General features: G+C 33.3%; 1 protein-coding gene across 1 annotated transcript in view; it reads left to right on the plus strand.

The window, feature by feature from the left end:
- LOC126773591 (adenylate cyclase, germination specific-like) overlaps nucleotides 1-3893 on the plus strand; it is a 114597-nt gene extending 110704 nt beyond the window's left edge. Inside the window, exons 12-15 of the mRNA XM_050494562.1 lie at nucleotides 2252-2346; nucleotides 2613-2831; nucleotides 3429-3520; nucleotides 3774-3893. Coding sequence (XP_050350519.1) covers nucleotides 2252-2346; nucleotides 2613-2831; nucleotides 3429-3520; nucleotides 3774-3893 — 526 coding nt within the window. The remainder of the gene's footprint in view (nucleotides 1-2251; nucleotides 2347-2612; nucleotides 2832-3428; nucleotides 3521-3773) is intronic.
- The last annotated feature ends 8399 nt before the right edge of the window (nucleotides 3894-12292 follow it).

Consider the following 12292-nt stretch of genomic DNA (forward strand, 5'->3'; position numbering starts at 1 on the left):
CTGTGGACCGTTTTGGTCGAAACCCGTACTGACGATCATTAATTAAACGGTGATCTTCTAGGTAATGGATCAGTTGGTTGTTTAAAATCCGTTCCATCACCTTACAAAGTACTGAGGTGATAGCTATTGGCCGATAATTTGCCGATAATTTGCCGGGTCAGACCGATCCCCTTTTTTGGGAACCGTTTGCACATTAGCTCTTCTCCAAGCCTCCGGCACACATCCCGAAGAGAGAGAAAGTTGGAACAGGCGCGTTAACACAGGAGACAGCTCCGCTGCGCACTTCTTTAGCACTATGGCTGGTATTCCATCGGGAGCGCTAGCTTTCCGTACATCAAGTGATTGCAGCTCCGCACGCACATCACGTTGCCTGATTTTAATGTCAGGCATCGTATGGCCACATGAAGGTATTGTAGGTGGCAGCGCACTACAATCATCGATGACGGAATTGTCGGCAAAGAGTTTAGCCAGGCAGATCAGCTTGCTCTTGCGGATCTGTGAGCTAGCGATCCGTCCGGATTTCTGAGCGGTGGCAGCGAAGGTTGGCAGAAATTGTTTTGCACAGACTTGGTCAGACGCCAAAAGCTACGGTAGCCCCTAGGATGCGAAACAAGGTCATGACCAATCTGTACAATGCGCTGTGCATCCGCTCTCGTGTATGTCTTTCTACAGGACTTGAAATTTTTATTATAGTTTGCTTTCAGTGAGTCAATGTTAGATGCCCCGCTAATGCAGCCGTTGATCCACTTGCGATATGCCGCCTGCTTAGATGATACAGCATCGGCACATTCACGAGTGAACCAACGGTTACGCGTACTCCTATTGACGAGATCTGAGCTAGGAATGTAGTATTCCATTCCCGACATGATCCCGTCAGCAACAGCAGCGGCACTAGCTGTCGGGTCATTCCCACTGAAGCAACGTTCCTTCCAAGGGAACGACGCATAGTAATCGCGCATACCGTCCCAATCCGCCGTCTTATAGTGCCAAACGCGACGTTTGCATACCGCTAGTGGCGGCAGCTTGGCCTGTGGCACTCTGGTAGATATAAGGCTGTGATCCGAAGAGCCAAGAGGAGCCTGAACCACAACCTGATATTCCACATCTTTTTACTTATATTTATAATATAAAATTGTAAGTATTATTTATACATAATTATTGATAAAAATGAATTCAATAATTTTCCTTAAAGTTTTGAAACGAACAAATATATAAGTAATTAATCGGAATATGGAAATTTCAAAGAAGTAATTATTATGATAAGTGTTCTCTTAAATGGCGATCATAATACATAATAAAAAAAAAATAATGCGTCATTTTATCATTAAATTAACTATTTTTGATTTCTTATAAATGGACAAAAGCAAAATATACTATATTCAAGTAGCACATGATTGAATCGTTTTACAAGATTAATTTTAATTTGAATCTGTGGTACCTTTAAAAGGTCATAAATTGAATACAATGTCAAAAAGTATGTCTTTCCGTTTTAATATAATGAGTTATAGTGCCAGCAAAGGGCGGACAAATATTTAATCTTAGTTCTTAGATATTAGATAGATGAGATACTTATATTTTCATATATGTATTAATTGCATCAATATTAATAACACTAATAAAGAGTGCTTCGTTGGTCTAGCAGCTAGATGTAAGGCCGGAGACCCGGAGGTCCTGGGTTAAAATCTCAGGTCGGGCCAATAAAAAGTTTTTGAGCTTTCAAAAAATCATAGCAGCCCGCAGTCTGGAAGTTAAAAGTGTGTACACTCCCGACCTTCGGAAAGCACGTAAAGCCGTGTCAGATTACCGTCCCATCGGATTTTGAGAGATAGGGAATAGAGAGCGCACTTGTGTTTGCGCACACACTTGTGCACTATAATATGTCCTGCGTAGTTGGCTAATCTCTCTTGAGATCGCCTGCCGTGAAAGAAATTGTTCCGGAGGATATTATTTGTGAATAACACGAATTGTGTTTCAAATGTAAAATTACATTATGAAATCGTCCCGGTGAGAATATTACAAAACTTTAACAAAATCTTGTTTTTGAAGTGAGAAAATGTCGATATCGCTAGCTAGCTAGATTAACGTCGGTAAATGTTGCAAAAATCGGTTAGAATTATTTTTATTTATGTATTGTTTATTAAGTGTTTTTTTTTAAATCAATATTAAATTTTTATCGATAATACTACTGCAACCGTTAACAGACATCTGTATTTTTTTTCACGTTTTTAAATGATCTTATAATATGTTCCAGAATGTTCGACGATACAATAATGCAGTACAACGTGTACAAAGTGGAGACGATAGGTGACGCGTATATGGTCGTATCTGGTCTACCACAGCGGAACGGTAAGTCCTTGTTTTATTTTGGTTAAACCTTACCGCATCAATGCGCTGCCAATTATTAGATTGAAGGTAATATTTTACTTTGTATAGTCAGAATTTCACCAGTGTAAAACCATTTTTAGGCCGAGATTACTCTTACCTAGCATATCTGTAATATTTATAGTTAAATTTTATTGTTTAGAGCGATATATATGTATATATATAGTTTTGTGATATAAATATCAATATAGCAAACAAACAAATTTATCATAAACATACCATTCGTGTAGGCAATCGTCACGCGTCCGAGATAGCGGATATGTCTCTGGCGTTGATGCATAGCGTGCAAGGCGCGTGCGTGCCGCACCGGCCGCTAGAGACGTTACGGGTGCGCGCCGGAGTGAACACTGGTCCCTGCGTCGCTGGCGTCGTGGGTGCCACCATGCCGCGATACTGCCTCTTCGGCGACACCATCAACACCGCTAGCAGGATGGAGAGCACAGGGGAACGTGAGTTGATGATTTCTCTTATAGACAAATTAAATAGGCGCGAAGTTTATGAGAGGAAATTGAATGTTTTTATGTACGGAATAATTTGTTTCTGACGACTATCAATGCACAGCTTAAACAATATGTCACAAATGCTGGATAACTTTGAAAGGTTCCCCAATTAAATAAAAACAATTAAGTTATCTTTAATTTTTACCGAATGTACATTGGCGTTGATAGTTTTACAATAATAATAATAATAACCTGGGACATTATTCACACACGGCCATCTGATCTCAAGCTAAGCAGAGCTTGTACCATATAAACCAGACAACTGATATACTGTATATACTACTTTTCTTCTGTAAATATATACTTATATAAATAATTACACACAGGACAAACAGACATGTTCATGCATACAAATGTCTGTCCTGGGTGGGAATCAAACCCACAACCTTCAACATGAAACGCAAGTGGCCAACCAACCACGCTAACCGGCCCAAAATAAAAAGTGGATTATATATTTAACTTTATATAGTGACCAAATACTAAAAATAAGTGTTCTAATGGATATATTGGATGGATATATAAGAACGTATTTTATTTTATTTACAGCAATGAAAATACATATATCGCATACGACGAAGACAGCCTTGGATATTATCGGAAATTATATGGTGGAATCCCGGGGGATGGTCGATGTCGCGGTAATTTTTGCAATTTGTTTCATTGAAGTTCAGTTTCCTGCTATCACATTGGTTAAGGTCTAATTTTGAATATCGATAAAAATCTACTTGACGCCATTATTAATCAAAAAATTTGGCTATTAAATTTAAATGAAACAAAACCTTCTTCTTAAAAAAGGGAGAGGAGGCCTTAGCCCAGCAATGGGATATTCACAAGCTGTTACTGAGTACTGAAAATCAAGGCGTTTAATTCAAAATGTTATTATTTTTTCAGGGTAAAGGCTTAATGGAAACCTTCTGGCTGCTCGGGAAAGTTGGGCAAATGCATGTGGAGAATTCACGCTGCCGTTTGCAAGACTATGACCAGAATGTTCTAGAACTACTGATTAAATAGTTATATTTTGTTGTTGATTGATAAATAATTGAATAAAGACTTTCGTTTTGTTTTTGATTATAAATATTTAATTTATCCATAATTATAACTGACATCAATATAACATACACACCAGCTAAAGATATATCTTAAGACTGAACATTTTAAATAGAAAAAGCGATTTTTTCGTGTATAAAGAGGAAAGGAGCAGGTATTGAGTATAACACTAGGTAACAAGAAAGTTCTCTATGTTCTTCATTGGGCTTCAAGCTTGCCTCATATCAAATTTCATAAAAATCGGTTCATTAGTTTAGCTGTGGAAGCGTAACAGACAGATAGAATTACATTCGTATTTATAATATTAGATTAGATCACGAAATTACTACGATAATAAATACGAGATCACTAAATACTTACATATATTACTCCTTTTTATATTCGATGTTGATTTGTAGAATATATTGAGACCCCTGACTCACCTCACTCAAGTCAAAGCTAGAAATACTCAGTTTGCAGATCGAGAACTATAAATTCTTATGATCTTATTCATATGTTTGATCAAAATCAAGCCAAGCATCACTGAATTTTCATAAGTGTAATTTGTAATTTGTCTCGTGCTAGTTGGTGAAGGAGAACATGGTGACGAAACCTGCATGTGTGGATTAAAATCTGCCACACATGTATCCACCAATATGCATTCGAGTATGCTGGTGGTCGAATAAGCTTCGAAATCTTCGTATAGAGGATACGAGGATTTAGATACGTGGTGGATTTGTAGGCTTGCGGACTGAACATTGTTTCAAGTCAGTTGTTTAAGCAGGTCATTCTGTATTACAGCAGGCACGATACGTCATATCGCCGACGGGAGAGGAATTTTGATTATTGAGAATCTTGTTTAATATTCTCAGTACATCACTAGCTGCATAGCTATTGGCGATTGAAGACCGACAGAATATTATAACAATTATAGATTTGAAATATCTATTATCGTCTTGGGGGTAATCACCACGTACGTCTTGACAGTAAACGGCTTTACGCTCTCGTACGCCTTTTTCTGATGCCGTTCTCTAATTCCTTGTGCGTGCTTAATGCGTTTCTTTATTAACGAATTATTTTAATTTTTTTTATTTCATATTTATTTATCGATTTTCTATCTATACATTCTTTCAATGACTATAATTTTAATCTTTCACATCTACTGGAAGTTCCGTGACGGTCATATTGTTTTTCTCAACATTTATCTTCTTTCTGCAACAAAATTATGTATATATTTTTTTATTAATAAAAATACCAGTATCAACTGCAAATAACTATAAATATTGCTAATAAATTAATAGAAGTGCTCACTAAAGAACACTAAGACAGAATTAATAACATGCTAATTTTATTTCGCTAGGCTTATATATAATATAAATACTCGTCTGGGTAGGTACCACCCATTCATCAGATTTCTACCGCAAAATAGCAGTACTCCGTATTGTTGTGTTCCAGTTTGAAGTGTGAGTGAGCTAGTGTAGTTAAAGGCACAAGGGACATAACATCTTAGTTCCCAAGGTTGGTGGCGCATTGGCTAAGTAAGTGATGGTTAAAATTTCTTACAATGCCAATGTCTATGGGCGTTGGTGACCCATACGCGCGTCCGCTTACCTATATATACTTTAAAAAAAATCACATTTTAATTTAGTTAGAAATTAAGTGTTGGCAAATAAGATTGAAACTTTATTAGTAAATAAAAAAAACTTTAAATATCCATCTGCTGGATACTTGGAGCTTATTCACCATGTTGCTGTGCCAGTTGGTGTATTCACACGTGGCAAGTTTAAACCAACACGTGCAAATTTTCTCACGAAGTTTTCCTTAAGTGCCGAGTACAAGATGAATTATAAGTACAAGTTAAGCACGATTACGATTAAGACGAATTAAGGAAGTGCTAATATTTCTTACAATGCTAATATAACTAATAATCAGAGCTCATACTCTAGTAACCGCCAGGTAGCTCATTTGCCAGTCTACCAACGTATATGAATTTTAAATAAAGTAAATAACTTACATATTTTTGGGAACGCAAATCGAGCCGAAACGCTTTTTATCTTCAGGACACGCCACACCCCCTATACCACTACGTTTTGTTCTCAACACATTAATGTCGACATGCGAATCTTGGTCGAACGGCGTACGATAACGAATATTTTTAGAATCGAACGAACCGACAGTTCGACATTCAGCACATTCTCTCAACGCGGTGAGCGCAACGCACACAACACACATGAGGATAACAGACTTCATTACACGTGTTTCAATGTATCCAGCGACTGATGGTTTTGCCGAAGTGTTAAAATGTTTTATACGACGCTATGTCGACTCCTACTGTGATTCTTAGAGTCAACACTGAATTGAAGGACTACGGTATCAAATAACAAAAACAATAACTCGAGATAACGACATTTGAAATTAAAACTGAATTATCGTTTTTTTCTTAATATTAATTCAAATTAATTTTTGATTAGTCAAAAAGTTATAAAATATCTTTAACGTTTCTTTTTAACATTAATATGCAATTAAGCAAATATTAACATGCAATTAAAAAAAAAATTTATATAATCGTGACTTTTAATTAGATTCTTATCTACGAAATTACCTTTTTACACACATTTAAGAAAAGTATAAAATAAAACGAAATAATACGAAAAAAAATAATATTTTCTCTTACATTCTTATATAAAAACTATTCAATATTTATCATCTAATCAATATTAATTATTATAAATGTATATAAATTAATGCTTTTTATTTTAATACACAGATACTTATGCACATTTGGCACATAACAGATTACAGTCAGTAAAAGCAATATATTATTATACAAAAAATGAAGATATTCCATAATATTTCGCTATGCTCGCACAGACAGCATACATAGACAGTATTAGAGTTTTAGTTAAGTAATATTAATTGATAAAATAAATAATGTTCAAGTTAGTAATTCAGAAAGTCGTAAATAAAATATTGCTTCAATATATTTTTTAAGCCCTTTTTTTATCAATTAGATACAGTGATGTTTACTGGAAAGCCATGCTCACCCTAAAGATAATAAAAGTAAATAACAGTAAATTACTATTATAATGTATTGCAATACTATAAGATGTATTGTTTATTTGTTGCTATACAAATCTCATCTCTATAATATTAGTACAATTTCTAAGAAACAATATTTATTTTTATATTTACTACATGCTATAAATAGCATGTAATCAACCGTTATACGTAAGTTTAAGGTCATTGTAGTGCGATGACATTACATTATCATCATTACATGTACATTATGTACACGTCACGGATTTCTCATACGAGCGTCTTCATGACTCAATAAGGAAGGTCAGGATTACATTTATTGCTGTAATTTTATTCAACTATAATTAAAACTTCTCAAATTGTTTTTAATTAATAAATTCGCAGCGGATATCAATCTGTTTAAAACAAAGACGAATGTTTTAGTATTTTTTACGAAAGTAGATCAGTTTTAAAAACTCAATTCGTCATTTGGCACTGCTTAGTGTATTATATACTATTTTGCTGTCGTGTAACTTTTTTTTATTCAGATAGTTTGCCGATCGACTTACACCTACCTCATAACCTAGTTTCTGCCAATAATCACGCTGTCCTATAAATTCAAGGGCTGTTAGTGTGTAGTTGGAGCAGCTGTGACGTCATAGCTTTAAAAGGATGCATGGATCATATAAGGTCATATTTTATGCATAAGACATTATTGGAAAATTAGCTTCTTACTTTATACTTTATTTTACACCACAAAGATAAAAAATATATAAAACATAAAAACAGTCTAAATAAAAAAAGCTTACCACTTTGGCGACTTTATTGCTATCTCTTCCAGGCAACTAACAGTGTAAGGAATAACTCATGGGATATGATGTACGTGGTGCTGTATGAACCTATAACTAAAATAATGCCAATATAAATTACACATAATATAAATACATACAATATAAAATAAAAATAATAATAAAAACGACAAGTCTTCAAACAAAACGAAAAAAGATAAATACAAAAAAAGAATAAAAATATAAGAAATTATTGATGATAATGCATTTGAGACAAAAAGTAATCTTTTACGAGTTAGTTTTTATTATTGTAGAAATAATGAACATTATTGTATACATCCGCCGTTGATTTTATTTCATTCTTTTTTATGTTTCGCGTAAAGTAATTAAGACGTAACAAACAAACCCACATTCGCCTTTATAATATTACTAGCTGCCCGATCCAACTTTTTACAAGTAAAATTCAAAGTAGATGCTAAATTTTCGGAGATCTCGTGGTGAGTCAGTTGTATTCCGTTTATATACATATTAGGATTACTTACATCAACAATATGCGCCTATCATTGGTAGCTAAGTTGGGTTGTGTTGTTGCACTGGCTCTCTCACTCATCAAACCAGAACACAACAATACTAACGATAATTAGAGGTGTTGATCGAATCTCTGAATACCTCTAAAACCTCTTTCCCGCGGTTACTCCACCTGTCTTTGGATCAAATGATAGTTGTTTTATGAATTTCCAAGAATAAAATCCACTAAAATCTCTCTTTATTTTCGCAGCTTCAATAATTTTATTAATTTAATTCATTTATAATTTTCTTTACTGATGAATATCTACTACGTCTGTATTCATTACATAAGGCTGTTTTATAAAATAGGTAAAAGGACGGGCAAATTGAACACACCATCTCATCGTAAGTGGTCACTAGGATCTAAAATCTACACGCATTGGCGCTGTAAGAAATATTAACCGCTTATTACATCGCCAATGCGGCATATTTAGGTACTAAGATGTTATGTCCCTTGTCTATGCCTATACCTAATCTACATAAGCGGGCTTGCACCAAGCCCTACCACCAATTAAATTGTATTGTTATAAATCTTTATTGGTGAATATCGCTCGGTCAATCGGCGACGTGATTTTGACGCGTCCTCATGTGATGATGGGTCTTTCGAAACATGGTGAATATTACTCTATAAATATCAAATTTAAAGCGGTATTGTTGCAAGAAAAACCAAATTAGTTTGGAAAATATACCAGATACGGTTCTTTTAGATGTCATTTTGTTTTTTTTACACTTAATATTTTTGAATACTAATCAAATATCATATCAGGAAATCATTATAAAATGTATGTCTATGTCAATACCAGCCTATGAATGTCCCACTGCTGGGATAAGGCCTTCTCCCCTTGAGGAGAAAGTATGGAACTTATTCCACCACGCTGCTCCGTTGCGGGTTGGTATGGTATAGTTTTGAATGTCAAAAATGACAGAATAAAACAGTTATTTAATTATAATATTAACTAGAAAATAACTTACATTCCGAGGTGAAATTGTATGTTATTATATTCTACCGCGAAGGATATTAAATTTGGAAATATATATTATAGTTATTATTTTTTATAACACGATTTCTTAAAGCGTTAATTATTTCCTTCTTTGAATTTGTAATTTAAAAAAATATAAAATTAGAAGCAAATTGCGACCAGATAAATAATGGAGGTGTGTATGTTTTGCTCGGGTTTTTAACCGGTTCGAAACATAGCTTATTAGTTTTTGCCCACGGCGTCACTTGCGTGGGAGCGGGTGCAGGTATTAGACGTCCATACCCCGTGATAGCGTGCGTGTATTTTTTTATTATTATTATTTAATTACTACATGTTAGTATAGGCATATTTACTTGCATAGGCCACACATACATCGCTTATTATATAATTTTATATATGTTTTATCCATAATATGTATAATTAAAGTGCAGTATTAATATAGCAATTTAAAGCAATGGCTTTGCAATTTGTTTAGATACAAAATGGACATGAATTTATAACAAGAAACCTACTATATATTTTCCCGAGTATTTTCTACGTGCTGAATTCGAATCTGAGTCAGAGTTTATGTTGGTTTAGGTTTAGGAGATATCTTAACCTAAGAGTGCATTAATAGTAGTTTTTCTTTACCTCGCATGTTACGTAACATATCGAAAAATACGTTAAGTGAGTTCTTATATACTAGCCGATGAACCGATTTTTAAGTAAAATTTTAGAAGGTGCGAAGCCTTTCCTTATTTCATTTGTTCATTACATAGTTATATCATGTTTTTAGTGATATAGATGGCATAGTTTAATATATCACTAAAAAAACTGACCTATACGAGTAGGTCTAGATTTACGTCATAGTTTTTCTCTTGGAAAAACCGGCTTGCACCGTAACTTAACGTAATTATTATGCACATGCATTATTTGAGTCATTAATGAATCAAATATTCTAAAGACTTCCCAATGACATACAGGGAAAAATAAGGAAAATTAAAAAAAGGCCGTTTTTTTAAATATATACCTATGCTTAAGAATGCACCTAAAACTAACAAAAATTCAGATTTTATACGCGCACGACTCTCTCGTGAAGCGTCTTTTCATGCTTTTTCTATCTACAACGACTGGTGGATTGGCTTTTATAATTATAGTATAGTTTAAAAAAATATTATTTTATATTTGTATAATCATTGTGGTTACGTGTTGTGGTTACGTGTATATACGGTCTCGTTTCTCATAAACTAATAAATATTTTTGTTTTGGATCGGTTTAACATGACTTATCGTTAAATTAAACAATTCACATAAAAACGTTCTATTCACAACTGGAAAATTAATAATATTTGTCAACTGTTTTTGTTATTTTCTGTTTAAAATTTCAACTAATGTACACAAATTTAATTAGTCATAAAAATCAACAAAAAACTTTTATCAGCTTCTTAGATAGCATCTAAGAATTCATCACAAGTACGATTATATTACAATTATGTCATCGTGTGCTAGAAATAAAATTCCCCGAGCCGGGTACGAGACACACACGTTTTAGTTGACGTATTATTACTTAAGGGCTTATTCATTAATGGGTCGCATTGAATATGATATGCTATGATATTGAATGTAATGTAATTTGTAGAGTTATACGAATAATTGGAAGTAGTGTCTAGTACCACTCTCGCATCAGATATTCTATCGTCAATTGTTGTGTTTTAAAGATATATGAAACTATTCATATTAATGAGGAACTATAATCAAAATAATATCTAACGTTAGAATTCCACTTTTACACGCATTGAAACATAATAGGATGTATTATGACTTTTTGCAAGTAAAAATAATGGCTTCTCGGCAGAATTATTAGCGTGATCCGATATAATATGCTTGAAACTTTAGTGATCGAAGGCATGAAATGATCATTTAAGCATTTAGGAGCTCTGTACACCAGCGCTGTTCTTCAAGAAGTCGCTTTGTATCTCACTCGTAAAATGTTGTAAGCCTATTTACAGTGATACGCTATTTTTATGTGCGATTCCTTTGATTGTCTTAATTATTGCGGTTAAAGTCGCATTTCACATTCTGATATTTTACGACCGTGTTCTACGGTGAGTTTTAAGTTTGTACTTACAGTGTCCTAATATTTACAAATATTTATTAATATTAAGCGAATGAATGATCTATTCAAACGTATAATATTTTTTATACCTAGATCCAGAAATCGGTACGACTCACAAAAAATACACTAAAGGTACGGAAAAAGGGAGACAGGGAGTAAGAGATCTTCAGTTTATAGACATTTATTCCTCAAAAAAGAAAATACAGTCTCTTACATGAGAAATGTTTACAATTTAAAAGAAAATATTATGCCGGTAGTTCGTCGTTCTTGTAATATTTTTAATTTTGGTGAAAGTAATATAATATTAAGTATGCTATATAATATTAATCTAATTATATAAAAAAAATTCTCTCTATATAAATGTCTAAAAGATAAAACAGTATTTTATTCTTTATTTATTCAAATATTTAAAAATAGACTAGTTATATATTAAAAGTAATTAAATATACGTAAAAGCATCTTATATATTTATTTTATATACACACTGAACTCCTAAACAGACGTGCCGATTTTGAAAAGTTTTTGTGTGTATTTTTGAATTCCTAATGGTTAATATTGACCCGGTAGATGGTTTTTTTTAATGATATAATAATTAAAATTTTTATTTCATACGAAGTCGAGATAGGCAGCTGGTACTAAGTTTATTATAGTTAAAATTTTGGTACATAAATGAGTTTCTGTTGTTGAATATTATTCTAATTATAACTTGCATGACTTGTATTACTCGTTAACTTTAATATTTTTACTCTGTGGTCAAAGAAACATTGCTAATAAGGGATTTCCCAGTCAGTATTAGGAAACGCTAACAAATAGTTAACTTATGTTTATTTTTAATGTTGCCTGTTTAATATTACTATATACATATGAGATTCAGATCACGGGTTTTTTACCGTACGTTGTACAACCTAAAGCTTAGTTACTGTGGTATAAACTCTTGCTG

The sequence above is a fragment of the Nymphalis io genome, chromosome 15, assembly GCF_905147045.1.
Source record: "Nymphalis io chromosome 15, ilAglIoxx1.1, whole genome shotgun sequence".
Lineage (NCBI taxonomy): Eukaryota > Metazoa > Arthropoda > Insecta > Lepidoptera > Nymphalidae > Nymphalis > Nymphalis io.